Source organism: Metarhizium acridum (assembly GCF_019434415.1).
Source record: "Metarhizium acridum strain ARSEF 324 chromosome Unknown scaffold_13, whole genome shotgun sequence".
Taxonomy (NCBI): domain Eukaryota; kingdom Fungi; phylum Ascomycota; class Sordariomycetes; order Hypocreales; family Clavicipitaceae; genus Metarhizium; species Metarhizium acridum.
In genome coordinates, this window is record NW_027094016.1 from 1,595,676 (window position 1) to 1,623,085 (window position 27,410).

A 27,410-nucleotide genomic window follows, 5' to 3' on the forward strand; every position below is an offset into this window, starting at 1 on the left:
ACTGTCGTCCAACACACCCTACACCAATTGACCAATGTACGACATGGGCCGCGTGGTTACACTGCACTGCGCACGAATGCCATGCACGAATGTTGTGGCGGCGTCCCAGTTTGGCCTAGGCGTAAAGACACCCGAGCTGCCGCCCTCTATCTATCGAGCCAGATGAGGCTTCAACTGGTGCTTGGCAGACTTGGCACCTTCCTGCTAGCTCCAACTTCACGACATCCGATTTCTCGAAATTCGTCTCGATGGCCTTGCAAGACGAGCTTAAATCCTTCCAGTCTGCTCTCCGGCTGTTTGCACAATGCTGATTGCCTGCTGCCAATATTTGTTGGTTCTTGGATGTTGACGCTATACGGAATACGATAGTATTTACTACCGCGCCATGCTCGTGTACATTGTATTTATTGAAATGCGGGCATGCGTCTCCTTGTTCCTTGTCCTACAACCCAATACACATGGTATTCCATTCTTTGCGGCTAAAACACGCGATTAGCTGCTGAAGGAAGCATCGGCCTTTTAATTCGACTGAGGCTACCAAGTCTGTCAGGGCACCTCCCCAGATGGCGTCGCGCCTCATCGTCACTCCATGGCAAGCTTGGTTTCGCCATGGAATGTTGCACCGCGATTGGAGGCGCGATTGCAGGCGCGTTTGGAGCACAAGCCATGTGCGGCCTTGTGCTTCCACCAGACTCTTCTGTCCTGCCTTGTCCTGTCAGGGGCTTGGAGCTGCAGCCGGCTTGTTGCTTGTTTGGAGGTCATGCTGCCCCTCGGCCCGCCTCGATCAGTTCAATCAATCGCCTACGGAGTATTCCTCTCGTTCGGCTCCATCAAAAGCTCCTCCAATCCAAACTGGCCATCCATGGCGATTTTATTGCACTGACAAAGCTTGTCGTGTTGGCATGCCCGCAACCTGTGTGCCCGAGAGACGAGCAAGACGAGCATTGGTACGGAGTAACTTAGTTGGCGCATAAACGGGGGCGCTGGAGCATCTTCAAGACAGCATCTCTCCAGTGGATATGAAGACTTTTTGGCGGGGTGGCAGGTCAAGCCTCCCCATGTTATTCGTCACCTCAGCCAGGACGCCCAGGACCCATTGCCCCCCCATCACATCCGCCCAGGCACGTAAATAGCCCCTGCAGGAGCCCATGAAGACTGCCTGCCAGGGGTTGGTCACCCAAGGTGTTCAAGTGCATGGCCTCGTGTACGCTAAACCAAACCGACCCGAGGGCTCCAATTATTCAGGGATCAAGTCCACCACCTGCAGACAAGTCGATCCAGACAATGTTCCCGCCATGGTCACCAAAAGTCTACTAGCCCGCATCGCCAATTCGACTGGCTACTTCGAGCACCGTCTTGAGCCCCCCGGGCTGCGACGCCCAGTGAGAGTGTGAGAGGGGGAGAGAGAGAGAGAGCACTTGAGAGAAAGAGGGAAAAAAAGAGTCCAGGCTGGTCGACCAGGGGGGCAAGAGACGGGGAACTAGGGACCGGGATATTTGCAAGTGCCCGCCCACACAACACCAGTTGACTCTTGACACCTCAAAGATTCACGCCCGCGGCCGCCCACTTTGATGTCGAGCAGCCAAAAGTTGTGGGAGTCTGTCTCCCACAGACGGAGTAAACGTCCGAGTACTTTATAACTAGTCCTATGTCGCCCTCCACCCATCACACCTGTTGCTTACCAGACTTCACCAGGCCCGAGTTGCTTTACCTTGTCCTATTTCTATATTGTTACTACACTTCTTTTACAACGAATACTTGCCCTTCGAAGTCGAAGCTCTTGTCACCTTGGCCCAGTGTCCACATAACCGTATATCAAAGGAGCCATGTCTGTGACTATAGGGTTGTAAACACCCTCGTGGTTTCTTCGGCGTTTATATATGTGCTACTCTCAGCACATTCTGGCTGTACTTCTTACTTTTGTTTTCTTTTTACATATCAAGGGCTGTCTGATAATTGTTCTGGAATACTTGCACCCAAATTTGTCGAAATTTCGCCGCCAGCTACTGAACACGTTGCGGGCGTACGCATAGTACAATATCGCTAGTGCTATGATACATCACGTCTGGGACCGCGACCAATATCTATCACTGCACTCCAATTAATATAAGCCGCCAACCTTGCCCCAGCCAATTTACTTATATCAAGACTTCAAAGGTCCTCTAGGAGAGAATTGAAACCTGTCAAGATGGTCAATCTAACGGGCGTGAATTTGTGCCCACCGCCATTTGTCGACTCAAACCTCTATTTACACAGCAAAGGATGTATGCAACTCGGACCACTTGCTACCAGCCTGTACTTCTCTTGTATACTCGCTAACATGGAATAGACCTTGAAGGCCGGCTGTGTCAGAGGGTTGCAGATGACCTGAAATGCTGCCTTCCTTGTCCGATGACGGACTGGATTTATCCAGATAGCTTCAAATCTATGACCGTGGCAGCCAACTGGGTAGCGGCTGTGAGCGCCATATGTTGCGTGTATCTGCTTGCTTCTTGGGCAGCTCTTCCCGTGGACAAGACCAATAGACATTATCTGAGTGTCTGTTTAACTCTTGGAGTTCTGCTGATGAATGTGAGTTCGAGCGTCATTCACATGCCTGACATCCGATATCGTGTCAGATACTGATTAGACTTTCTCAGCTTGGATTCGTGATTCCTCTGGCTGCTCGTCCCGACCAGTGTTACGATGAGATTACTCCCCATAGCATGTCAAGCAATAAGGTGTGCGGTGCCTCTGGTAGTTTCCTCCTCTTGGGAGGCTGGTGTGGTGTTATGTGGGCTTTCTTACGATCACTTTCCCTCCACCTTCAGATTTGTTGGCAGGTTCTTGTTGGACGAAGCTTCATGATCTTTGCTCAGGCTGCCGGCTGGGGCATTCCCTTACTCGGCATCACCCTGGCGCTCGTCTTCAGCGGTGTTTCTTTTCGATTTGGTCCAATGTGCCACCTCAATCACAAGAATAGTCTCGCCGATGTGTGGATCCCGCTCCTCATCTTTGCTGGCGCAACTGTGATTATTACGTTCGCTACATTTGGCTACTGTGTCAAAGTGTACCTGGCCTCCTTATACGACAACTCTGCCTCAACCGAAGGGTCAAGCCTCCCGGCATACACTAGCAGCGTCAGAACGGTGTCCCCTCGCCAAGCTTATCGTCGTGTGAAACGTGTTATCGCTTTACAATGGCGCGGTATTGCCATCGTCCTAATCATCATTGCTGATGTCATCTTCTTCTCGGTCATCTTCGTGTTCCAAGACAACGTTGTGCAATCGGTAACAAACGACCCCAGCGTGGCAAAAGACTGGGTAACTTGCCTCATTGGTACAGGGGGTGACAAAAATCAATGTCTCAAATATGCGGGCTCCATTATCGTTAACGAAGCCACGGTTACGGCCGTGTTACTGTTATTGGGGGTTCGTTGGCTCCCTTGTCTATCACCGTACCCATTTGTTATTTCCTTTTCCGGCAAATTTGGCGTATTAGCCAGACTCAGATTTTTGCATTTTGACTAACATGTTGGGGTAGTTGAACGGCATTTGGCTCATGTTCTTATTGGGTCGCTTTTCCATGTTTACCGGCTGGTACGAATTGTTCATATCGTTCCTACCGAGCAGCCGCAGACAGAAAGAGTTTGTATCCGTGGACGCTCGCCATGATGCTAAGAAAGACCTACGCAATTCACATTCGTACGAAATGCTCTCGAGGGACTCTAGCGCTGTGGTAACACCACTTTCTCCAGTAAAATCGCCACCGCCTGGACGGCGAACCCCCGACTATTTCGGCCAGACGGCACGGTACAACGCTCCCGTGAGATCATTTTCAAGTCCTCGAGCGCCGCAGACAGCCTCGTGGGATCACCAGGAAAAGTTTGCGCGACCTGAGCGACCCGAAAGACCCGACCATCAAGACATGAACCCGCTCGGCATGAACAAAATCTAATGTCCATACAATTTAGTTCTCTTTGTTGCGTCGTTTATGCCTATGAAAGAGAACTTTTGATGAATTAACGGACCGTTACGAGAGAGACAACGCAAGCGGCACCGTCACCTAGAGACGCATGCGGACGCATTGTCTGTCCACTCGAACAAACACTATCCCGGAATGATATCCGGAGAGCGCCGAAATTGGTGCCTAGAGATCAAGACTTTACTGGGCCAAGTCCTAATACGTAAGGTCTTGATGCCCCCTTTGCAGTAGAACAGAGGGGAGACATGACTTGGTCCAGTCAAGATAAAATGCTACTTGCTGTAAGAACCTATTGCAATGGAAAGCGTGACGTCATGGTCGTTACGCTTCTTTCTTACGCAAAGTCCACGACCCGAGACTGATGAGCAAGCCAAGAAACCATCTTGTTCAATATCACTTGATGGCCACAGGGTAGGGGTGGCTGCACCGGGGATCTTGATGCATAGATTAGAGAGGTGCGGTGGGCAAAGAAACCGGCGATTCAAGGGGCGGGCACACATCTCTGCCGTGTAAATAACGGCACGCCGATTCAGATTGGTATCTAGCCCTTGCCCCACTATGTAGATGGAATTGAACAAAAAGTCAAATAGTATACAAGTCGATTCAATGTCCTGTTGGCATTTTCGTCCAATCTTGGATCGGCTTGCCGACAAAGGCAAGCGCCGACCTGACCATGACTGAATTGTGCACCAATACGGCGGCTTCTCGCGCTTTGCAACATGAATTTAATGCCAGATATAGCAAGAGCGTACAAGGACGATGACATCAATGTCTGCTCGCCAGCATCTGGCATCGTGAGCAAAAAGACAAGTCGTGCTAAATGCTGGGTCGATGCTCGCGTGACTGGAGCCAGGTCATGCTAGGAATATGAGCCCACCAGACGCAAGTCGGCGGTAGTTCCTTAACAGGAGAATGTAAGCCCGGCAGTAAAGGACAGATGACACGCAATCTTTCGCAAGTGCTTGCATCAGATCCCTCGCCTACCTCAGGAGTCAGCCACACAACAATAGACAAGCAACAAAAACGGGATTATCGCAATGGTCGGGTGGTATGCATTCTCTCTTTTGGGGCCTCAGACTCATATTCATTTGGTACGGTTGAGTAAATATAAATCCTGCCTGAGAGTGGTTTCTGTTTCTCTGCCTTGTCTATTCTTACGCGGGACTGGATTGCGAGCCGATGTACTCGCACATACGTAAATGTCTATTTTCTTTCATTTTCGTCAGCAAAAAAAAAAAAAAAAAAAAAAAAAAAGGCGTCATGGTTCGTGCCGTGGTAGCAATTGATTGATCGACAACGGCGGCACGGGAGCGCCGGATCCGGATGGGCCTGGAGGAATGCGACTCGCAACGTTTGAGACTCGATTCCCAGACGTAAAGGTTATTGAATTGATCAATTTGACTTTTAGAACCATCTCTCCTTCTTTCCGCCATTGACGATTTGGCGTCGTATTTGGCAGCAACTGGCTTTGCCCTACGCCATTTGAGTGTCGCGTGCCCAACTACCCTGCTTGAGATTGATACTACACACTGTCTACCCGCTAGAATGGGCCGGGGGTTAAGGCTACCTGGGCCGTATTCTGGACATGCGGCATGGGCAGCGAACCGATTCTCTCAAGATGGCCATGGCGACAGAAGGACGCAGCCGGAGCTACATTGTTCTCGTTGCCTGCAACCAGAGCCGCGGCGAGGATTGAAGCTCTAGGTATTGGCGAAGTTGGTGACGACGCCATTGTGTGGATGAAACGGAAGCAGAGGGTATGGCCACTATTGCGACTTGTGTCACGGAGACCACGAAGATGGATATTCTTGGCCGTCGTCGTCCTCCTGGGCTGCCTTGTTGGATACTTTTACAGATCAGAAGTAGCTATAAGTGCGACTTGGATCCCGGACATGGAGTCGATATCATTTGGCAAGAAACCTTTACCGCCACCCCTGGAACGCACCCAGATTACAAACTACACGTTGCCTCTTGGCACCAAGGGCCGGCATATCGTTGACGCAGAGGGGAGGAGGTTCAAGCTGGCGTCGATAAATTGGTACGGCGCAAGCGACGAGCTGTTCGTCCCGGGAGGGTTGGACATGCAGCACCGCAAAGTAATTGCTCAAACAATCAAGAAACTAGGCTTCAACAGCGTCCGACTCCCCTACGCAGATGAGCTGGTTTCCAAAAACCCAGTCATCGACGCCAAGTTGGTCGGGGCCAACGCGGACCTCGTGGGGCTTAGGGCGTTGGATGTCCTCGAGGCCGTCACGACAACGCTGACAGAGGAAGGCATCGCTGTGATTGTCAATAATCACATCACGAGGGCGACGTGGTGCTGCGGTGCGAACCCGTGCGACGCGGCGTGGGCGAATGACTATCTCCTGGGCATTTGCAGGGTGACACAATCCGAGGATGAGTGGATACGGAACTGGGAGACGGTCATGACGAGATTCACCAACAACCCGCTCGTCATTGGCGTTGATCTACGCAACGAGGTGCGAGGCCTCTGGGGTACGATGCCGTGGCACAAGTGGGCAGAGGCGGCAGAGCGCTGTGGGAATCGCTTGCTGGCCATGAATCCGGACTGGCTCGTGGTGGTTGAAGGGACGGAATCTGCAAACGACTTGCGCGGGGCGCGGAGGAGGCCGGTGAAGCTGGACATTGCCGACAGGCTCGTGTACTCGGCGCATGTGTACGCCTGGTCGGGATGGGGGAGTCTGGGAGGTCGCTTCTCCAAACGGACATACGAATCGTTTCGTGAGAGCATGCGCGAGCACTGGGGGTATCTGCTCGAGGGGGACGTGGCGCCCGTCTGGGTGGGCGAGATTGGCGCACCGAGGGTGCCGGCGAGTGTGGGCGACGTGCGATACTGGAAGAACTTGTGGAGGTATCTGGGCGAGGTGGATGCCGATTTTGGCTATTGGGCGTTGAATCCGAGGAAGCCCAGCGGGAACGAGAGCGAGGGCTATTCGTTGGTGGACGATGACTGGGTTGGTGTTGTGCTTGATTATCGGATGATGAGTATGGTGCAGGCTATGAGGCGGGAGTGAGGAGACGGGGTTATTTGAAAGAACTAACTAGCGCTTGATGTCTATGTACGTGAATCTTTGTCAGAGTTTGCAAGTCTTTTGGTTCCTCGCGGCGTCACAAATCGCCAGCCCCTCGGCGGACCTTGTCAATGCCGCCTTCATAGCCCCTCCTCTCTCTGGTTCGAGCTAATGTTCAAGTGCGGGCAGTGACAGCTCAGACCCACCCCGCCGCCCGCCACCCGCCATGGCCATCTCGCACAAGGCCATGTGACGACAACCTCCGACTTTGAACCTCGAACCACGTTTCGAACCGACCATCATCACCCAAAAAATAGACAACGTTTTATACCCGTGCCTTTCCCAAAAATTCTCGATCTGAATTATACCAAATCGATATTTGGCAGAGCCCGACACTGTATCCTGGACGGACTCCCTCCCTATTTTGCTGTCGCCACCTGCCCCTTGGTGATAGCAGCAATCAAGACACAAATACGTCCCGCTTTGGGCCACCATCCCCGGCGACGGCCGTCCGTCTCCCCACGCATACATGTGCTATTTCTCCTACGGCCCAGCAGCGGCCACCGCTAGCCCTCCTCCATGGAAAGCTCAGAGGCAAAGCATCGCCTGTTTCGACCTGCTACGGTAGGAACATGCCATGCGCAGACGGCGACGGATCGGGTATGTAGTTCATTAAAGCAGATAACCTGATGACTGACACCCGACACCTGGTTCCCCCCCCCGTCTTGACCATGACGCTGACTGATGGACGTAGTTTGGCGACGAGGCCAAGCGAGCCATTCTCGACCGCGAGCGCACTTCGTTGGGTCTACATCCTGCAGGGATGGAATGGCCAACCAACTGGCCTGGTTCGGAGGGCGACCAACACGAAGATCATCCGGTACCTGCAAACTCGATTTATAAGTTGGTGCCTACCATGCAGGCCTACAGAAATAATCTGACTGCCTTGTCGCAGAAATATAATGTTGGCCGACACCCGTGACTTACAAACTAGTACCCAAGTCGTCAGAAGAAGCTGACCTGGCGTCGTTTAGTTGTATTTTTCTGCATACCGCGGCAGGGTCTTTGTCTACGTGCCACGAAGCGTTCCGAAACAAACGATACCCCAACATCCTGATGTCCAACTTGTCACGTCTCCGAGTCAGGCAGCGTTGAAGATTAGAGGCTATCTCGATCCCACGTCTCCCCACTCCATCAATCATATGATTGTTGGGTCGCTGGGACAGGAGGAAGTCGTGCTCACATGTCACGACGATGGCGATGTTATTGCATTTTATACCAAGGACGTTGTCGAGTACATTCTCGCCAAGTCCGAGATACCCAGCTCTGCAACGCCAAAGCAACGTCGAGCTTCAGTGTCATCTCTGAACGCAGGGAATGCACCAAAGCCCTTCTTTCACGAAAACGTTGGCATCTCAGCCTGGGGATTGGCGCTGCATCAAAAGTCTCGCCTTATAGCTGTCAGCTCGAACCGGTACGAAGTAACTGTGTTTGCGCCGGCCTTGGCCACCAACGGATCTAGGTCGAGTCGGAATTGCGACTGTGAGGCGTGCTGCGATGGCGTGGAATCGCATGTGCGTCGTCGCGCTCGTAATTGGCGCATAGTCGTGTCATTGGGACCCTTGGCGGATAACATCCCAAATATCAGCTTCGTTGATGACAAGTATGGCTATGCGGAGAAGATCAGTGCTATCGATATCAAGGGTGCCATGTGGCTAGCCGATATTTGGAAAGCATTCCAAGCCGCCATCAGAGTCATGCCGTCGACTAGCCCACTTTTAAAGAGTGAGGAGTTCTGGCCGGCAACATCCCGGTACGTTGGTCGCTTTCCATAACTTGATGGTCACAGTTCTGTCTAACACGTATGGTGCATGTAGAGGCTGGGGGATTCTCGCGCTTCCAAACACTAGCTTTCTAGCAGTCCGTTCTGAAGAGGAGCTTCTAGGTGCCGAACTCAAGGACCTGGAAATGGTGCCCAAACTCCAAGCTGGTCCTCATCCAATGGTCAACTTGGCCAAAACTATTCGGGACCTCCCTGACAACCCGTGCACGCAACCTCCGTTGCGAAATGCCATTATTCGTGTGGACGACCCCCCCCAAAATGTGCAATTGGCCGCAGACATGGGCGACGATGAGTTTGCCTTTGACGATGTGAGTGATGATGAGGCCTTTGAGCCTGGCGAATCGGAACCTGGTGAAGGCGCCGAGGCAGACGACGGCCAAAACGCAGAAACCAACTCTGACGACGAGCTTGAGCCTGGTGAAGATTTGGAAATTGGGGGAGACGACGGAAATGATGATGAAATGCTCTACGATATCACTTATGCCACAGAATACGCAGCACAGAGCGATATCCCATCAACATTGGCAAACCAGGCTGAGGAAATACAAGCTCCGCATACGTCAAATGTTGCGCTGCCGGTTGGCCAGCCCGTGTTGACCGCCCTCCCAAACCCCACAGAGAGTTCTCTACCTGTGCAGCATCTCTTTACAGATCCATTTGCTTCCCTGATTCCGTCAGAGCCTGAAAGTGAAGGCTTTTTACATGACCACGCTCGTTTCCCGCCCCCATCTTCACGGTGTCTGAAATTACGGCCGAGAAATGCTCCTGTGCGGCTCGACATGATTTACATGCCACACAGTGGCAAAGTCCTCGAGGCACCTCGACGCATAGGCAAACTCACAGACTTCCTCCGGAGAGGCACAGAGTATAATGAAAACACGGCCGGCTATGTCACCGGATTAGGGAAGTTCGCAGAACGATATCACATGCTACGATTGTATGAAAAGGATGTCGAAATGCGTACCCTTGACAAACCTCGCCAGAGAGGGCTACCAGAATTAGGAATCCTATGTCCATACGCCCTGACCATGGGCTTGACACCCGGCCGAGCCATGAGGCCGCATTTCCGCGCAACAAGCCGACTCAACATGGTGGCCCACATCCCCGAACTATGTCTAGTGGTTATCGGCTCCCCAATTGGCAGAGTGCTACTTGTTACTCCCACGCGACTCGTAAACCCGATTGAGAAATTAGCAGGTGTACTTCATTACGGTCTGCGAGTCGACTGGGTCCTGCCCAGGCAATCGGACGAGGCGGTATTCAGGGTCAGCAAACGTCCCCTCCATGGCATGGCCATAGGGCCGGTCCAAGAAGATGGTGTGCTGGGAGGTGTGGATGAGACGCGACGAGTGGCAGTTCCACGCCGGTACAGACTGATGCTGCATTATAGAAATCATGATATCTTGACGTACGAGATTAGTAGGGAGGAACAGACGGGAAAGCTGTGTATCTTTTGAGGTGCTGGGGCAAAACGGAATCTGTGCATACGCAGGGGGGCGGGGGCCGCGTAGTGAGCACAATTGCTTCCATGGGCGTTGCCAGGATGCTTTATTCGCAGCATGACGCATATTATGGGAGGTTTGGCTGGATATCAATACCTCTACTATAAGACGTTGGAGGGTCTGGTGACAGTTTGGGCTGCTAGGAAGGGCCGTGAAATGGGCCCATGCAGGACGCTTTTGGTGTCGTCGAGTTTCAAAGCTTACTTATTCTCTCACCTTTGACGCACCCTTTGCTGTGTTCGCGTACCAACGGAACTCGGGACTTTCCCCAGATCTCGCCCGTCTTAACTAGGAGATAGGCGTGCGTTGGCACCTGCCAGACTCGGTCATTCCCCAGACCTTGTAATCTGTCAAAGTTGCAGCGTTCAGTCCAAAGGGTCACCTGCCTCTGTAGAGCTCCCGTGATGATTAAGGTTGTCGGGGAGCTTGTATCGACTGCACGATGGAGAGGAGATGAGAGTTCCGTGAAGGACGCATGGACGCTTGGTGGTCGTGGGGTCTTCCCACATGGCAGATCCGGTTTGGGGCGGTTTCCCAAGTCCGGGCTCGGCATGTTTGTTTTTTTGACGGGGGACGATGGCCTGGGATATCATTGGGCGATAAGGATGGCAATATTACCTGGCGCCCGCGCCCTTGGGACGGAGTAGAGTAAGGGGGGTTTTGCGGGCTGGACGACATTTTCTCGGGATCAATGTGATGTCGGATGTTACGGGGTGAGAAACGGCTTTTCTTCTTCTTTTTTTTTGTAAAAGCCGTTGCCGTTGTTCCTTTCCGGCGAACAATTTGGTCTGTTCTGCGGGATGGGGAATTCTTTGACGCAGCTCTTTTCTGGAACGGGGCAGGGCAGGTTCTGCAGCACCAGGCCGTGCTTTGCTTGGAGAACAGAGTTTGTGGAGGGCCATTGGGACGAATGGCGGCAGAGTATAGAGTTTTTGTTGCCGAAACAACTTTGCCGTGCCCTCTTGGTGGTGGGCGTGCAGTTGCGACTCTAAATGTTTTTTTTTTTTTCCCTTTTTTGGTTCGTATCTTGGACGGCTTTATGTCTGACGAGGAAGAAGAATGCCATGTGACACTGGATGGGGTGTGCCGGCGGTCGTATTGCAGGAACATTGAACGCCGTTGCGGTGGACGGCTGTTCGTCATTGCGCATGACTGGCAGGAATTAGCCAGACTAGCAAAGAACAAACAAGATGAGCAAGACAAGCTAGACGAGATGAATGCCGCAAGTATTCTGGGGCTGCGAAGACCGGAGTCTCCGCCAGTGTGAAGGAAACCTGAAAGAGGTAGATCGTACTCCGTAGTCGTCGTGACTCGTGGATATCTTGATAGCTACCCAACGTCCAAGGACAGGGGGTGCGGCATGAGAGTGGCCGATTCACAAACCCCATGGTCTAGGCGGCATGTCAAAGGACGACGCATTTTGCCCACCTAAAGTTTCATTAATTTAAAGGGCGCTGGTTCTTCGTCGATGGATTTGGCATGCGCAGCTGAAGCTACTACAGATAGATAGCCTGGTGGTATACGGAGTATTATCCAGCAAACTCAAACGTCGGGGTGTGTTGACGGGCGATTGGCCAGAGCGCGGCTGCAGATAGCGATAAAGGCCGGCCTCGACGCGTTATGTAAAAACCTGGGGCACGCCAAGATGGGCCCTTGCTCCAGGGCTAGAAGCCAAGCTTTGGCGCAGCGGGAGTGCAGAAGGAGTGATGACCAAGGAGGGCCAGTAATAGATTGTGATGCCTATTGTCAGAGATTCGTGGGCAGTGGACGCGTGTGATTGGCCGGGCGTACTGAGTCAGCACCAAGTACCGAGGGGGGCGAACCAATCAGGGCGCGCCGGGCGATGCTTATCAGCAGCCTTTGTGCACTGGGGGCTGACGGCGGCTGTGGGGCTGGTCGCCACGCTGCTTGGTTTCTCACATGTAAAAAAAAAAAAAAAGAAATGTAAATCAACCCGTTGCCGTCTCCCGAGACATGGACGCGAAGAATGGGACTGTGCGGAAAGACATTGTCGCATTGCGAGAGCTGGACGTCGTTGTATTGGCCAAGGGTTTTTTTTTTTTTTGCGCAATGGTTGGGCTTATCACCTGGTTGTCTCCGTGGTGCCGGGACGGAGGAACGGAGTGCATATACATACGATATGTACGGACGGGTCTTGAGGTGCAAGGTTCACGCCCCCAAATAGATAAGACCCCAGAGACCCTTTAGCTTCTGACTGTGTTCTTGATATTGGACAAGGCTTGGTCGCGGACGTTTTCGGGATCGCAAGTCGACGTCCAGGGGTGTGAGACAGGCGTCGATCTCTCGATACTCGACTGACAGTCAACACTTGTTGTCAATGATTGCTTTGGGCTGAGGCAAAAGCAAATCCGGCATCCGAGTTATCAATGGGCCCAAGGACATCGGAACAGAGGGAAAATTAAGCATAACATTTCAGACGCTGGACAATCATGTCATGCGCACCGATGCAGTGCAATGTCCAAGTTGGGATGGTTGGGATGGCAACGACAGAAACCGGAGACTGTGGTGTCACCAAAAAAGTATTGTCATAAATCACACGTCCCTTGACCCTTGTTCTCAATCACGTCCAAAGCACTCTCACAATTTGTAAAAGCTTCACTCGCAACAGATGCGTTCCCCGGAATCCCAAGCGTGAGCAGGAGCAATGAAGCAGCACCTTCCACTGCGCGCACTCCCCCTCCGCTTTCGGCACCCCACGATAAGGCCGTGTCCTCGTCTCCAATACCCAACCTACTCCGTACATGCGCCGCCGAGAAGAAAATAGAAAATGCTCGCGCCGATAGCCCGAGGCTAATTGGCCCTGCCGAGGAAGCGGGTCCTTGGAACGCCTTTTAGTTGCCTTCTTGGCTCCCCATTCATCGGATTTGTCCCCCGAGCAGGGATACGCGCCGCCAGCTTGGGTAACTTTCATGTCCTTATCTATACCTCGCCGTCTATGGCCAACTTGCCCATTCTGCCATGTACTTGCTTGTCCCCAGAACCCAATATCGACTAAGCTAGGTTATCTTGTCAGACAGCACTTCCGATGACTCTCCAGCAATAGAGATTAAAGAAAAGATTAGCCTAAGCCCTTTACTTGTACCGAGTAGTAGGCCGTAGTTATCTTATATAGATGGGAGTATTCCCTCCCTTCCCTCCGGTGGCTGATTTGTGGTTCTGTTCCTGGTTTTTGGTTATTTGCCTCGCCTTTACAAAACCTCCCTGCTCGCTTTAACAACTCTACAAACTTCGATATACGTAACTTGTTGTTGGAGGCCATTGGGTGTGCTCCTCATCGTCAGTAAAGCGAAAATCCGGACGCGGCGGTTCTCAATCAGCGGTTTTGATATTTTGGTGCCCTGGGGAAGAAAACGGGAAACTCGGGGCCGGGAAAGAAAGACGACTTTTCTGATTCACGTCTGATTTTGAGACGGGATAACGAGCGCAAGGCGTAGAAATTCTTCTGCTGGTTGAAGGTTTTGAATCTCTCTCGACATCCTTTCCCCTTTTTTCGTTCCAACATGTCATACGCCCATCTCGGGGCGCCCGCCGTGTTCAATGGCACAAACGATGAGATTGGCGGTGATTCAAGTATGTACCGACTTGTCGTTTCGCAGCATCCTTTTCCGAAGCCGTTTCTTGTAACAGAAAAGGATGAGGAAAAAAATTTGATGGAACAAATCCTAACCATGTTTTCGTGAATAAATAGGGACCGAAAACCTTAACCAGTGGTATCAGGCGGGCGACCAGGCCTTCATCATCATCTCATCATGTCTCGTGCTCCTCATGGTCCCCGGCATCGCATTTCTCTACTCGGGCCTCGCGCGGAGAAAATCGGCCCTCTCCATGCTCTGGGTCGTCATGATGTCCTTTAGCGTCATCGTGTTCCAGTGGTACTTCTGGGGATACTCGCTCGCCTTTGGCCAGACGTCCAACAACGGCTTCATCGGCGACCTCAAGCACTTTGGCCTCATCAACGTCTGGGCCACGCCGTCGGTCGGGTCGCCGCTCATCCCCGCGCTGCTCTTCTCCTTTTACGAGATGATGTTTTGCGCCGTCACCGCAGCCCTGACCGTCGGCGCCGTCGCCGAGAGAGGGCGCGTCATCCCCGGCATGGTCTTCACCTTCTTCTGGGCCACGCTGGTCTACTGCCCTCTTGCGTACTGGGTGTGGAACGCCCACGGCTGGGGTTACAAGAACGGCGTGCTCGACTACGCCGGCGGCGTCCCCGTCGAGATTGGGTCCGGCGTGTCGGCCCTCGCCTACTCGTGGGTGCTGGGCCGCCGCAACGAGAGGATGATGATGAACTTTCGTCCGCACAACATCTCGCTCATCACCCTCGGCACCATGTTTCTGTGGTTCGGCTGGCTGGGCTTCAACGGCGGCTCGGCCTTTGGCGCCAACCTGCGTGCCGTCATGGCCTGCTGGAACTCGTGTCTGACCGCCATGTTTGCCGCCATGACTTGGTGCTTGCTTGACTTTAGGCTGGCCAAGAAGTGGTCCATGGTTGGCTGGTGCTCGGGCACGATTTCTGGCCTTGTTGCTGCTACGCCTGCCTCCGGATTCATTGACCCCTGGGCAAGCATTGCCCTGGGCGTTGTTGCTGGCATCTGCTGCAACTTTGGCACAAAGAGTATGTTGGAGACAAAATTTTTGCATGTTTACCTTTTCAAAAAAAAAAAAAAAAAGACTGTGGACCACAGCTGACAAACCTTTCTCTTTTTCCGCCAAATAGTCAAGTTCCTTGTTCGTATCGACGACTCACTTGATGTCTTTGCCGAGCACGGCATTGGCGGCATGGTTGGCCTCATTTTTAACGCCTTCTTCGCCACTGGCAAGGTCATCGGCCTCGATGGCGTCAACACTGGAGCCAGCGGCGGCTTCATCGACGGCAACTACAAGCTTCTCGGGTGGCAGATTGCCGCCATCGTCGCTGCCTCTGCTTACGCCTTTGTCATGTCCGCTATTATTGCCAAGATTATCGACGTCGTCCCTGGTCTGAAGCTTCGTGCCTCGGAGGAAGCTGAGCTCCTCGGTATGGATGACGACCAGCATGGCGAATTTTCATACGACTATGTTGAGGTTCGTCGGGACTTCTTGGCTTGGAGTCCTCCCAGTGGGGAGCCTGCTCATGATGGCGGAATGATTGAGCCTCAACACGGCATTCAGGAACATGCCAGTATGGTGCGTCCCATGAGTGTTTCTGATGGTCCTGTCGAGAAGAAGTCGTCGGCTTCATCTGTGCAGTTTGATAGAGACGACCACGCGGTATCGGACAATGAGAAGAGAGAGTAAATTGTGTCTCGGTCTGGAGTTTGCATACGGGAAGGCGTTTTTCTTTTCTCCTCTTTCTTTTGGGTTTTAGGCTTTGTCAACATGTGAGTTTGATAGCAGGCATCGGAGTATGGTTTGATTTTTATTATCAGCTGTAGGATATCAGCATTATAGATGAGCACAGGCAAAAGCGGTCTGCATGTATGTACATGAACAGCACATACCATTGATCTATTAAGTATGCCTACGGATTGATTTAAGTCGAAAAGTGAAGACTCCAAATAGTGATAAGCTACAACCAATTCCACCCATGGGCCGTGTCCTGCATATATTAAAAGAAGAAACGTTTGAAACTAATCAAGACAGTAGGGGAAAGTAGTGTGCATATACTGACTAGGCCACTTCTTCAGCCAGAGAAGTCCAAGCTGTATAGTACATTACGGCGGAACACCGTCAGTCGCCTCCCCATACTTTACGGCAGGGTAATCTCCGAAGCAAGCGTGATCAAAGTTGGCCCTGGCTGCCATGCCGTCTTGAATTTTAATGAAGGTATCTAACTCGCACCACCCATCCCTCCTGCTTGCATCACATTCGGGGAAGCTCTTGCCCAAGGGTAGCGTCCGCTGATTCAGGACAAAGTGGATATATTTTGTCTTCACACCTCGGAGATAGCCATCTCGATTGGGAGACAGCGGCTTGGGGGTTTGAATGATTTCCATATCGAGCCGTGCTCCAAACGGCGTCACATGTGAGATGGTGAAGTTGTGGTCTCCGGGATAGTCATTGGCAGGCAGCTCCTCGGCAAATTGCCTGAGTCCAAAGGCTGTCAAAATTGACACTATGTTTGTATCATGGGAAAAGTCAAAGTAAAGGCTCTGGTTCAAGGGAAATGTTTCGGTATTGTTGTCGAGCGTGACGTTGATCTGTGAGCCAGAGTATCCCAGAGTATGGTTTTTAAGTCGTGCCATGATTTCTTGCTGATAGCCGAGGCCAACAGCTCTCTACGCCTCCGTCAGCAAAAGCTCAAGTATTGACAATGTTGATGAATCAAAGCAGTACATACCCCCGTTGGGCTGTGGAATCCGCTTATAGAAGAAAAAAATAGATCAGTAGAGTATCCAAAGTCTCGCCACTCCTTATACGTAAAGAGGTCGCAAAATTTGCTGAAGCCATAAGCAACAGTTTCATATGGGCACATGGTCTGAGCAGCATAAACATCTTCAATAGTCCATGTAAACCCTTCTGTCATGGACTGGAATCGTGTCTGGGCTACATCGTGCGTCAGGCCGGTGTGTTTGCGAATAGCTTATCGATGAGAGAGCCTTACCATCTTTGAGGTACTCGTGTATCCATGTATTGACAGCTTCATTTCCTGGAGACTTGGTGTTGGCGTTTGGGCAGTTTAATGACCCGGCTAACGAATTGTTGAATCCCTTCTGTTCTATGATGACTTCAATGGTTGCATTTCTGGGCCTATGCGAGATTAGCATGAGAACTTGAGAACAAAATTGATCCAAAGCGCACCACTCCAGTCCAAAAAACCCAGCCATCCAATTCTCGGCAGACTTTAGCATTCTGTCTTGCGTCTACGATCATCAGCCCAAGGCAGCGTGAATACTATGACACAGTCAAGCACCTACAGTTGTGCGAACAATAATCTTGCTGTTCGGGTTATACAGACTTCCGTACATGTAGCTGTGTAGAACACCTGTAGAGTGAGACCAGGTCAGCCTAACGACAAGGCTCCCGATACCCATATCAACTTCTTACCTGATTGAAAGAGCTCCTCGCGACCCTTTGGCACAAGAATTTCTGCACCGAGTTGGTATTTCCAGTCCCTGAGAAACGAGAGCTGGCCTCTTGGACTGAATGTCTCCGAGGCATTGGCAATCTTCTGCCCAAGCTGGGCAACCGAGGATCCAGTCGTAGGATATCGTGATCCATGACGAGAGAGCATCTGAAGTTGAAGAATCTCTGCGCCAGTAGGAAGTGGAAACTCGTCTACGCCAAACCCTGGAGAAGGCGTGTAGGGGGATAAGTAGCCCATCATCTTGAAGATGCTGTCATTCCCCGAGCCCATCCCCTCGATAGGAATGGAGGTCTGCAATGGCTCATTTGGCACGTAGGTAGCGGTTGGGTCGAAAGTTCGTGTCTGTGCCATGAAAGCAGGTCGTCCTGTTGGCGTAGGGCCGGCCCATAGTTCGGGGGAAGTCTGAAAGTATTGAGGTACATCTTTTGTGCGGCAGGGACAAGAGCCGTTCCTTCCCTTGAAGGCGAACGGCAGCGCCATGAAGGCGTTGACCCCAACTAAAATAACTAGCAGCGCGGCAAGAACAAACGTTGCAACTCGGAAGCGATTCTCAGATCGTGAAGGCCGCGAGAGAAAATCTCCTTCTCGATATGCCTCTCGAACATCCTGGCCTTGGCCAATATTGCCGCCGTCACTGGGGGAAGCATCACCATCGCCGACACCACCCTCCGATCCGTCATGGTCGTCATCTTGATACACTGGCCGGTACTCCCCTGATTCATTCCCTGGCTGTTTGGGCCGCGTTATGGACGCCATTATGACACTCCCACCGTTGGTTGTGCCGCCAGGTGCTGCACGATGTTGGTAGAGAAGGACGGCCCCCCCCCCAGCTTGAACGTATGCGCGTGTCTGAGAGTTTAGGGGCAAGATACACAATCTAGACCTGTGAAGTAAGTGCCCACGTCCTCAAGGCTGAACACAAGCCACAGTTGTTTCGATTGAGCTGACTTGGCATGCTACAATGCGAGGCGCGAGACGGAGGCTTCCGTGGAGTAAGGGGTCCGATACAGTGTTCTTTACGAAGCTCGCTATCCAGCAAGATCCAGGTGGTCTCGGGTGGAGTTGGATCCTGGCAGACGGTTGGCTGTGGCGTCCCAAACTTACAGTAGCTCCGCATGCGTGCATCGATCTCCACGCCAACGGGTACTCTCCATATTCCAGGCAAAGTCGGGTAACTTGACCCCCGCCGCATGGCTCGCCTAGACATATTGAGCTGGCTCGAGCTTGCGCCCAGCATTCCGACCTCTTGGTACCAAAGCAGGCCTCGTACATATGGAACAGGACGCCGCAGGCACGGACTAGCTTTTGATATCATAATAGGGACTCCAGGATCTTTTATGCCTCTCAACTCTTTGAAGTACAAGGAATTGGTTAAAACTTGGCCACAGTCAGTTTTGTCTCACCGCCATTACTTGACATCCAGTAGTGCCTTTTGGCGTCGCTGCCAATGAATGGGTGGTTGCAAGGGATGCACGACAGCACAGCAAAAAAAGCAAGTCCTAAGCTGGCTGCCCGCGGCAAGACATACGGAGGATTCTCCCTGAAATACCCTAGTATATCTGTTCAGCTAGGAAAATTGGATACTACAAAGAGCTGCTTTTCGGTTAGTTGGGATGGGGTCTGTCGAAGCTTCGAGACTTTTGAAGAGTCACTGGTTCAAGAGTTCTTACCTACCATGGGGGGTCATGAATACGCTGAGCTCTTCAGAACGTGGCCAGGCAGCATATGGCGTGAGTCAACATATCGTGGACGCAAACCATAGTAGCCACAGGCGCATCAAAACAGTCCCGAATATGTGGTCAAACCTGGTCAGGGTAACACAACGTTTCAGAAATTGGTGAACCATTTTCGGAACCTGCTTGCAACACAGAACCTGGTAGCACCAATTGGTACTCACTATTACGACCACTAATGCCACGGCCACTCAAGTCGATTTCTTGTGTTCCAGGACCTCTGCATACTCTGTCACATGATAGTCCTAGTCTATGCATTTAAGACAAGGAAATGCAACAGTAATGAGCGGGCTGCCAACATTCATGATGCAGCCGACTAATGCCCATCACACCTAGTACTCATTGGCCATTTGGCTGGCATTCTTGGTAAGACCTCCGAATACAATACGGAATACTCCGTATAGGGTTATCCTGCACGAAATTATGGTTTGTTTCCACACCGCGTCATAGCTCAAATATGTGAAGTAGGCTCGCGACAGCCAGCAATATAAAGGTTGGACAACACACATATTCTATTCATTTTGACATATACCTTGCTGATTCTATCTTAGTCACCTGTTGCCAGGCAGTTCTAATTCTACCGCACCGTACAATGAGTATGCGTGTGCAAGGTGTCTGACTTGATGGTAGCAATGAAAGACAAAAGAAAAGACACACCTTCTTGGGTACACCAATACGCCTCAGTACAAACACACTCAACAAGACGCTTATGCAGCTTTTGCTCCAGTTTTATGCAAGCCCACAATCAAACAATTTCGAAACCTTGCTCCAAGGTCGCAGAAACGAATTCTCCTCACATCTGGGATTGCCATTCTGTTATGCGCAATACATCATGTGACTAAGTTGCTAGATGACTAAATCTGGGAAGATGCCGTTGGTCAAAACAGCGTCTTCGCAAACGTCATCATTTCAGTTTGCTTGCGATCGCAAGGGAAAGAAGCCGTCCGGCATCGACTCAAGATGCCACATGCGGTTTAGTTTTGGGTCAAAGGTCTCAACCCATTCGTCCTTTAGGTCGTTCGGGATACTCCATCCCATCTCAGAATCACGAAGCCTCATTCGTACTAGATGGCGCTTCTCTGTCGTGGAGCTCCCGTTGACAAAACCTTCGCGCCGGTGAAGAACAGCTAAATTGTTAATAAAGTGAATGTCTCCGGCCTGCGTAGTGATTTCGAGTTGCGTCGCTCGCGCAATTTTCTCAATAGCATCTAGAGCCTCGATTTGGATGCTGTTGAGCTTGGGAAGCCGGTCTGGTCGAACGTGGCTTGCACTGCCCAGCAAGGCGGCTCTACCAAAGTTGGAGATAATCCTACGGTCATGGTAGAATAGGACGGGGCGGCATTGAAACCGTGGCCTATCATCACTGAGTGTAAGTTTTCTGCTAATGGGATTTGTAGCCGCTTCAGGTACTTACAATGCAAATGGCCAGTCAGACCGTGCAAGGACGCGCACCAAGTCAGGGCGCGATGCTGCAAGTGCATTGTAAACGGTATATACGGAAGCAAGAATACACTTTCCGCCAGACGCCGCAGTACTTCTGGTAAGCCAGCTTATAATGTCTCCAGCTTCTTCGTTGTGAAAGGTCTACAGCCGAGATAAGTCAATAAGTCTTTCTGAAGAAGCAACTCAAATCTTATTACACTTACAATAGGTTCAGTCGAATGGCGATGGTGCGAGGCTTTCATTTTGGTTGAATTGTCCGCTATGATGTGAACTTGTGATAGAGTCTAAGCACTACTGCCAATGATCCCTCAATGCAGCGAAATTCACTTACCGAGCATGTTTCCCTTCTTGTCTTGTCTTCCTTGAAGGTTTGCTATGTAGCACTGGATACCCAGATAGACGGTGGTCAAATCTTCAACCGAATATCGCTGAGGATCCAAACCACGGACAAGGCCGAACCCTTTACCACAATAGATATCCCGTCGCAAGTCAAGGAGCTTTGGGCCAAGAGTGGGTAGGGCAAAGTTTTGAGTCGAAACCAAGTCTCCGTCCAAGCCAAGTTCTGCCAACTTCTTGTCAGTTATCACGATTCAATTTTCCATTTTCCTCGATTGGACGATAGGTTCTCTCGGCTTACTCTTGAACTCCTGGAGGGCATGGTCGATCTCATTCAAGTGTGCCTCTTCAAGGCGGAACACATAGTCCGAATCGCTCTCGAGCTGTCTTCCTGACCATGCTAAAGGCGAGTCAAGCATGGCAGGAAATCCATTTGGAAGTCCTGAAGCCTCGACCAAAGGAGCTGGGAACGCAACATCGTGGATGGGGGCGATTCGCGGTCCGACCACCGGTCCGTTTACTTCAGGCGCCATTGGTGCTTGATTCAGTCACACTATAAGGATAGTTAGCAGACTGTTCTTAGGTACGTGATATGACAACTTCATTATACCTGTCCGAAAATATAGCCCGTCGATTGAATTTTATCAAGTTCCGTCAATGAATGGCAAAATTGGAAGAGAAAAACGGAAGATGCTTCAATCTCAATAAAGATATCGAGTCTCGCAAAACCAAGGGGCCGAACGGACATATACACATATATATATGTTTGTGTGTGTGTGTGTGGGTGTACGTATCTATGTCTATATATTTGTATCTTCATGTGTACGGGGACAGTCCGAATCATACGGGTTTGTCTGCATAAAACATACATACCCCCTTTTCCTACGTTCAGTCACTTACTACTCACAAAAAAAAATAGCATTTGCTTGAGCTTACAGACCCAGTATTAGAGGGAATTCGACGGGTGCGCGCATATGTATCGCAAGCCGGCATGTACTCATATTGTGGCGGGCGGGTAAGTACCTACGGCCCGCTTCGAGCATCACGATGTCCTCAGCCTTGATTCACCGTCTTAAAATAACACACAACCAATCATATTCGGGACTCGATGGTATAGAGGGCGTTTATTGAAAAGGGAACCCGACTACGAGGCGGCAAAGAAAACGGCACAACGGACGGAGTGGTGAAGTCGGCGTCCGTGGTTGGTATAAGATCTCCCGCTTCATTCAGTAGAGAAGCACCCTCGTTCGAAGAGGGCTTGTGGCGTCTCAAGCGGCTGGAAATTGATCATATTGCGTTGAGGCCTTCCAGGGAATCCTTACTACTTAGCCACGGACAACTTACATGTGGATCTTGCTTTATGGAGATGTTTAGGAAAGACTGGGGGGGGTTTAAATACATCTAGTCAAGGGGAGGCAAGATGTTTGACCCGAGCCTAGGGGACGGAACGCGGCGTAATGCAATGCACGAGGATGGAGTATGGCGCTAGAGGTTGGATTACATGGTTGGAGTGCCGACGATTCAATGTTGCGAAAATGCTAGGTACCCGGCCACCAGACGAAGTATTTGGGCCACGGACAGGGACTGGCTGGATAGACCACGCAACATCCCAAGGCAGGCTGATCACACCTGGTCCCTGGTCCAACACCCCAGACTGTCAAGCGCCAAAAACAAGTTTCGGCTGACCTCGGGAGCCGCATAGCCCTCTCTTGAAAACGACGTTCACGGCCGGGGGCGCAAACAACGACAAGCCGCCGGCGGGCGCAGTTTTTTTTTTTTTTTTTTTTCCCCTCCCTCTCTCTCTCTTTCAATGCTCAAGCTCATGTGGAGCTCCTCACCGTTCTCTTTCCTCTGTCTTCATTTCCCTTTTCTTCACACAAGAGCCCAGGGTTGTATTTCCATCCTTCCCCGGTAAATGGGACAACCCCCACGGAGACACATGGAGATGTGATCAGTAGATAAGACGAGAAGCGAGTCTGTCACACGACGTGTTACGAGATTCGCGATCGAAATACGGCGACATGTGGTGTCCCGTAACTCAGGGCCCATTTTACGCCGCATATTCAGTCATTGTGTAGATACAGGGCGTACGAAAATGATCGGCAATGCATCTTCATCCAGTCTTCCGTCCCATGTCTAACAGCTCCCAGCATATCGGGAATAGAACAAGGTCTGGACATCCCAAGATTCAAGGTCAGGTGGCCAGATGTAGGGAATATGGATGCTGTTAGCCGGAAGGCTGCAGATAGACAGACAACATAAGACGACAGTCAAGACGGAAACGAGAGAAGAGATAAGAAACAAGGCTTCTTTTTTTTTCTCGCTACCGGAAATTAACTGTCCATCAATACAATACGATCTCTCACTCCCTGCCCCGGTCCGGAGCCCTAAATCAGGTAGTGTCAACATGTGTCATATGCCGCTCACTCTGCTTTCTTTCCCGCCGAGTCCTGTGCGTGTACTTGGATGCATCTTTGCAATTCAATCCGTCATATCCAGTAGAAAATGGCTGAATGAAGACGACTTCTGGCTTGTATGTTGGGTAAGCGGCGAAAGTAGCCATAGGAAAAGAATTTTTGCCAAGGCAAGGAGTACTTTGTTCTTCCATTTTGGGCTTGCTGCATGTCTGCCTGTCTGCAAGTATCCTCCTCTAGCGCTTCACTCGCTTCATCAAATTGCAACGTACGGAGAGTACTTGCAAAAAGTGCTCGCTCGCTCCCTCACCGCTTCCACGCCAAACGCGGGAACAGCTATGCACCAGACCGGGGATGCCAGTTCTCCTCAAACAGTTGGCTAACAAAAAAGTAATCATCTTCCCAAGCTCCTTGTTCACGCAGTTTGTCCCATTCTCGTTCTATGTATCACAACGCGCATTAGCGCCGCCCCAGCAGTCTGGTTCACCGGCATTATACACGGCCTTGGGGGTAGAAGTGGGACTCACTGTGCTCCCTGGCAAACTTCCTCGTCGCATGCACAAACCGAATCTTGTCGTCATTTAGATCTGCAAGTGTCCGCAGATCCTGGTCCTTGCAATCCTCCGAGAATGGATACCAACCCTTGTTACAGTAGTGGAAATGAGCCAGAAGAATGTTTGCGCCTACGACAGCTCAACAAAATGGCCTTTCGTCAGCAACTGTCACGAAAAAAGTTCCAAGGCGGACATGGGTGGAAAGAGACGGCATCTCATGTCTTACCAAGATGGTACTCCTTAACTTTGTCCTCGCGTGCAAATCGACGCTGTGTGTCAATCGTTAGCAAAGTCTCGGCTATGTTCGACAGTCTGATCAGGCACTTGCGAAAGGCGCCCGGGGTCCAAAAAGACGACCTCCCGTCGTGGGCTGAGGGAGACTCCTTCTCTCTAGAATCTCCCTCTTTCCCTTTTTACTTACTTTAATTCCATGCTTCCGAGCATATGCGGCGTCATGCGCCGTAATTAGTGCTGCATTGTGCAGCAACATGAGGGTCACCAGATACGTGACAAACCATGTACTTTGCTTGTTCTTCAGAATCATTTTTTGTAACTTGTCCAGCAACTCGCGCCTGAGCTTTGTTTGGATATGATGAATCAAGACAAGGTCCAACTGTGCACCAAGGACTGGCGGAACGGGAATCTTGCCACTATGAGGACTCGTGCTGTCTAGAATGTTGTCTGGCATGCCTAGCTTTTCTTCGCCGACAATAAACTCTGAGGTTGTTGAAAGTCGAACAGCGACCCATAGTCTGAAGGTCCAATCGAAAAGTTGTCTCCAGTCCTCTGGAATTGATGGATCCTGGTACATTCGGAACGCCTGGATATACGTCTTCTTTAACAAACCACAGGAGCGCTCAGCCACATATTGCAGAGTATCGCCCATAGCATCTCGAATATGCGGCATATATGCTGACTTTCCGTCATCTAGATCCATCAAAGCATAAGGCGGGATTTTCACCGACCTCTTTCTTCCTTCAAAATCCCACGTTCGTTCCAATTTGTCGCCCTCTTGTGGCACAAATTTCCGGACTTTCAATTCGATACACTTTGTAGAAAAGCCCGTTGAGATGCGGATAAACTTGACATCAGGTGATGCCCATTTTTGAATCGGATCAGATATGTTATTGTTCCACCGCCGTGTCCATTCATATCCTGGAACTTGCCCGGGTTTGAAAAGTCGAATGTCGGTAATTTTGTATCTCAGACATGGAAACCTGCCTGCTTTTGTGTTGGAAACTTTCTTGCAGGTTAGACATGCTCCTCCTGGTTCATCTGGGTTATGTTCGCACTAAAGATTCGAGCACCATTGTTGGTAAGTTATTCATATCTGGATTTCGTCCCGCACTACCACGCAATACCCGTTTGCAAGATGGGAGATAGGCGATGACAGAGATACTTACTCTTATTCGCTGCATTCTGCACCGGATACAAGATCCTATTTTTCTTGTTTGAGCTGTCTGCTCCCGAAGGTTAGGATCACGGAATGGGCCTCGCTTTCCGCCACGTTGGTTCGGCATCAGAATATCAAAGTTCGACTGTTGAACATGCATATTCGTGTTCGCCCAAGACCCTTGATGTAGAGGATCGATGAGACTTCCAGGCGACACTATCAAGAAGGGGGGGATGTCTGCCTGTTGTATCGATTGTGCAACAGATGGATTTAGTGGGTTTAATCCATAGCTGGCATGGACTTGTTCGCTCCGTACCAAGGTGCCTTGTCCGAACACAGGCGAACTGAGAAGATCCTGTTCTTGCTTCACAAGTTGATTTGCGAAAATACTAGGAAATATAGTATTGTGGGTGTAGATGAAACCATCCTGAATAAGCTCTGGCGTGGTTTGCAGCTGAATTTCTTGAGCAAATGTTGCATGCATTGAAGTGGCGTGCACTGAATCCTCGCTAAAGATTCCATGACTGAAGTCTTTCGCGTCGATCAAAGGAAACGCAGTGGTTTCCGGTAGCACTTGAGCTCCATTCATCGAATGCGTTTCCGTAGAGTATGGTTTTCTTGATTCATACATTTCAGGCTGCGCATGAGGCAAAGAGAAGTAGTCTTTTTATCATAACAGTAAGAGTCAGGATCTAATGAGTTTGCACATTCAAACGGCCACGTGGGTAAATAGGACACAGAAAAAGGGGGGAATATCTCATACCATCAGGCTGATCATCGCCGCCACAGCCACCACACATCAATTCGGCCATTCGCCTGGGAAATTGAGCCAAGCTCTGGGAAGTGGGTATCACTGGTTGGGCCCATCTCGGCAAGATGGATTGGGGTTCATTACCGCTCGCTTCATAAGAGTTCACGGGTAAGGCTTTCTGAGAGACACCCTGATACTCTGTGGAGGAGCATCTCAGCGGCATGGTGCTGGTGTTGGCGTCAAGTTTTCGACGCTTTGCTGGTGCCTGTTCCAACTGGGGTGTATAACGACTTTCAAAGCTAGAACTTTGGCCATGTGACAGGCTGTCCTGGTCAAATGGAGGTTTGTAGTCAAAAGGAAGCTGTTGAAAAGGGTCGACTGAGAAAAAAAGCGTCGGTTGATGTGCAAGCGGCGACGTCCCAATGCCAGCATGTCGCTGTGGACGCTTGTGAATTATAGACCGTGTGAGCTCCTATATCTTGAGTCAACCAAGTGCTTCTGGTATAAGACAAAAGAAATACAACATGGTCGATTATGAGATATACGATTGGATCACAAGGGATAACGCTATGATACTTTCCACCTCACCGAGTGGAGTACAAGAGCAGGAGGGCAGACAAGGAATTGGAACACCCAAATGATAATTAGGTAACGCAGTGTACAATATGAGAAACGGAGAAGGAGAGAAAATAATAGTGATATATCTCATGCGGGTTGCCGTGAACTTGGACACAGACCAGAAAGGGCTCCTTACCATGGTAGTCGTCCAGCGTGACGGGGTGTGTTGGACAAGACTAGCATCAGTTGTGCAAGAATGGGCCAAGACTCAGGTACTAGCACGTGGAAAGTCAAGTATCGTCTTTGCCTCAGAGACACAAAGAGCAGATGAGGCGCGGCAAGGCCGCAAAGCATTGTAGGCTGATCAAATGTTGTGTTGCAACTCGCCCAGGGAGGGGGTTCGATTTGCTAAGGGTCCACAAGGACCATCGTCATGAAAAGCCTGAGTACTAGTATACTAGTATCCAACTATGCATCCGCGAGAGGGGTGTAGCGCGGGCAGAACCCAGCCGGCGTCCACGGTGTCCAGGCAAAGGGCAAGAGGCTTCACAATCGGCGGCGCTTTGAATGGGCGACAAGAAGAAGGCGGCCAGGGGTCCCAAGGCGGAGATGGGATGGATGTGAGAATGGAGTCAAGCTAGCGTTGGATCCAAGTTTGGAAGAGGAGGTCGAAGCTCGGCAGTGGCGTGTCGCGTAAGATGCTTTGTGGGCTGTGGTCCAACGGTCCAAAGGTCTAAAGGTCCAAGAGGGCGCAAAGGCGCAGAGATACAGAGGCTTGAAAGGGCTGATGCTGGCCGGTGCGGC

The 27,410-nt window shown here is 51.0% G+C and overlaps 7 protein-coding genes across 8 annotated transcripts; 4 read left to right on the forward strand and 3 right to left on the reverse strand.

The window, feature by feature from the left end:
• The first annotated feature begins 1,328 nt into the window (after positions 1–1,328).
• Positions 1,329–4,777, forward strand: J3458_003097 (uncharacterized protein). The gene is made up of 4 exons (XM_066117580.1): positions 1,329–2,264; positions 2,330–2,571; positions 2,640–3,410; positions 3,523–4,777. The coding sequence occupies exons 1-4, from the start codon at positions 2,189–2,191 to the stop codon at positions 3,934–3,936; spliced, it is 1,503 nt and encodes a 500-aa protein (XP_065977367.1). The 5' UTR covers positions 1,329–2,188; the 3' UTR covers positions 3,937–4,777.
• Positions 4,778–4,906: 129 nt separating this feature from the next.
• On the forward strand, positions 4,907–7,048 carry J3458_003098 (uncharacterized protein). The gene has a single exon (XM_007811148.2). It carries the CDS (start codon positions 5,556–5,558, stop codon positions 6,996–6,998), a length of 1,443 nt encoding a protein of 480 aa, XP_007809339.2. The 5' UTR covers positions 4,907–5,555; the 3' UTR covers positions 6,999–7,048.
• A 221-nt stretch (positions 7,049–7,269) lies between these two features.
• Positions 7,270–11,779, forward strand: J3458_003099 (uncharacterized protein). Of its 2 annotated transcripts, XM_066117582.1 has the most exons (4): positions 7,270–7,655; positions 7,750–7,959; positions 8,030–8,808; positions 8,873–11,779. In XM_066117582.1, the coding sequence occupies exons 1-4, from the start codon at positions 7,575–7,577 to the stop codon at positions 10,293–10,295; spliced, it is 2,493 nt and encodes an 830-aa protein (XP_065977369.1). In that variant the 5' UTR covers positions 7,270–7,574; the 3' UTR covers positions 10,296–11,779. The 2 variants fall into 2 exon arrangements, with proteins under 2 accessions (XP_065977369.1, XP_065977368.1); XM_066117581.1 differs by having other exon boundaries at positions 7,270–7,959; positions 8,873–11,549.
• An 800-nt stretch (positions 11,780–12,579) lies between these two features.
• MEP1_1 (low affinity high capacity ammonium permease) lies at positions 12,580–16,610 on the forward strand. Its single transcript, XM_007811150.2, has 3 exons — positions 12,580–13,931; positions 14,050–14,973; positions 15,076–16,610. Exons 1-3 carry the CDS (start codon positions 13,862–13,864, stop codon positions 15,633–15,635), a joined length of 1,554 nt encoding a protein of 517 aa, XP_007809341.2. The 5' UTR covers positions 12,580–13,861; the 3' UTR covers positions 15,636–16,610.
• Positions 14,758–18,406, reverse strand: J3458_003101 (uncharacterized protein). Its single transcript, XM_007811151.2, has 6 exons — positions 17,385–18,406; positions 17,255–17,322; positions 17,139–17,200; positions 16,942–17,087; positions 16,678–16,883; positions 14,758–16,615 (listed from the first exon to the last, which is right to left on the reverse strand). The coding sequence occupies exons 1-6, from the start codon at positions 18,178–18,180 to the stop codon at positions 16,052–16,054; spliced, it is 1,842 nt and encodes a 613-aa protein (XP_007809342.2). The 5' UTR covers positions 18,181–18,406; the 3' UTR covers positions 14,758–16,051.
• Positions 18,407–20,066: 1,660 nt separating this feature from the next.
• Positions 20,067–21,469, reverse strand: J3458_003102 (uncharacterized protein; the record flags this gene model as incomplete). The annotated part of the gene is made up of 5 exons (XM_066117583.1): positions 20,067–20,520; positions 20,572–20,741; positions 20,804–20,859; positions 20,932–21,162; positions 21,238–21,469. 5 exons carry the CDS (start codon positions 21,467–21,469, stop codon positions 20,067–20,069), a joined length of 1,143 nt encoding a protein of 380 aa, XP_065977370.1.
• An 840-nt stretch (positions 21,470–22,309) lies between these two features.
• J3458_003103 (uncharacterized protein) lies at positions 22,310–26,805 on the reverse strand (the record flags this gene model as incomplete). The annotated part of the gene is made up of 6 exons (XM_066117584.1): positions 22,310–23,790; positions 23,878–24,033; positions 24,131–25,195; positions 25,308–25,960; positions 26,061–26,520; positions 26,803–26,805. 4 exons carry the CDS (start codon positions 26,803–26,805, stop codon positions 24,221–24,223), a joined length of 2,091 nt encoding a protein of 696 aa, XP_065977371.1. The 3' UTR covers positions 22,310–23,790; positions 23,878–24,033; positions 24,131–24,220.
• Positions 26,806–27,410: the final 605 nt, after the last annotated feature.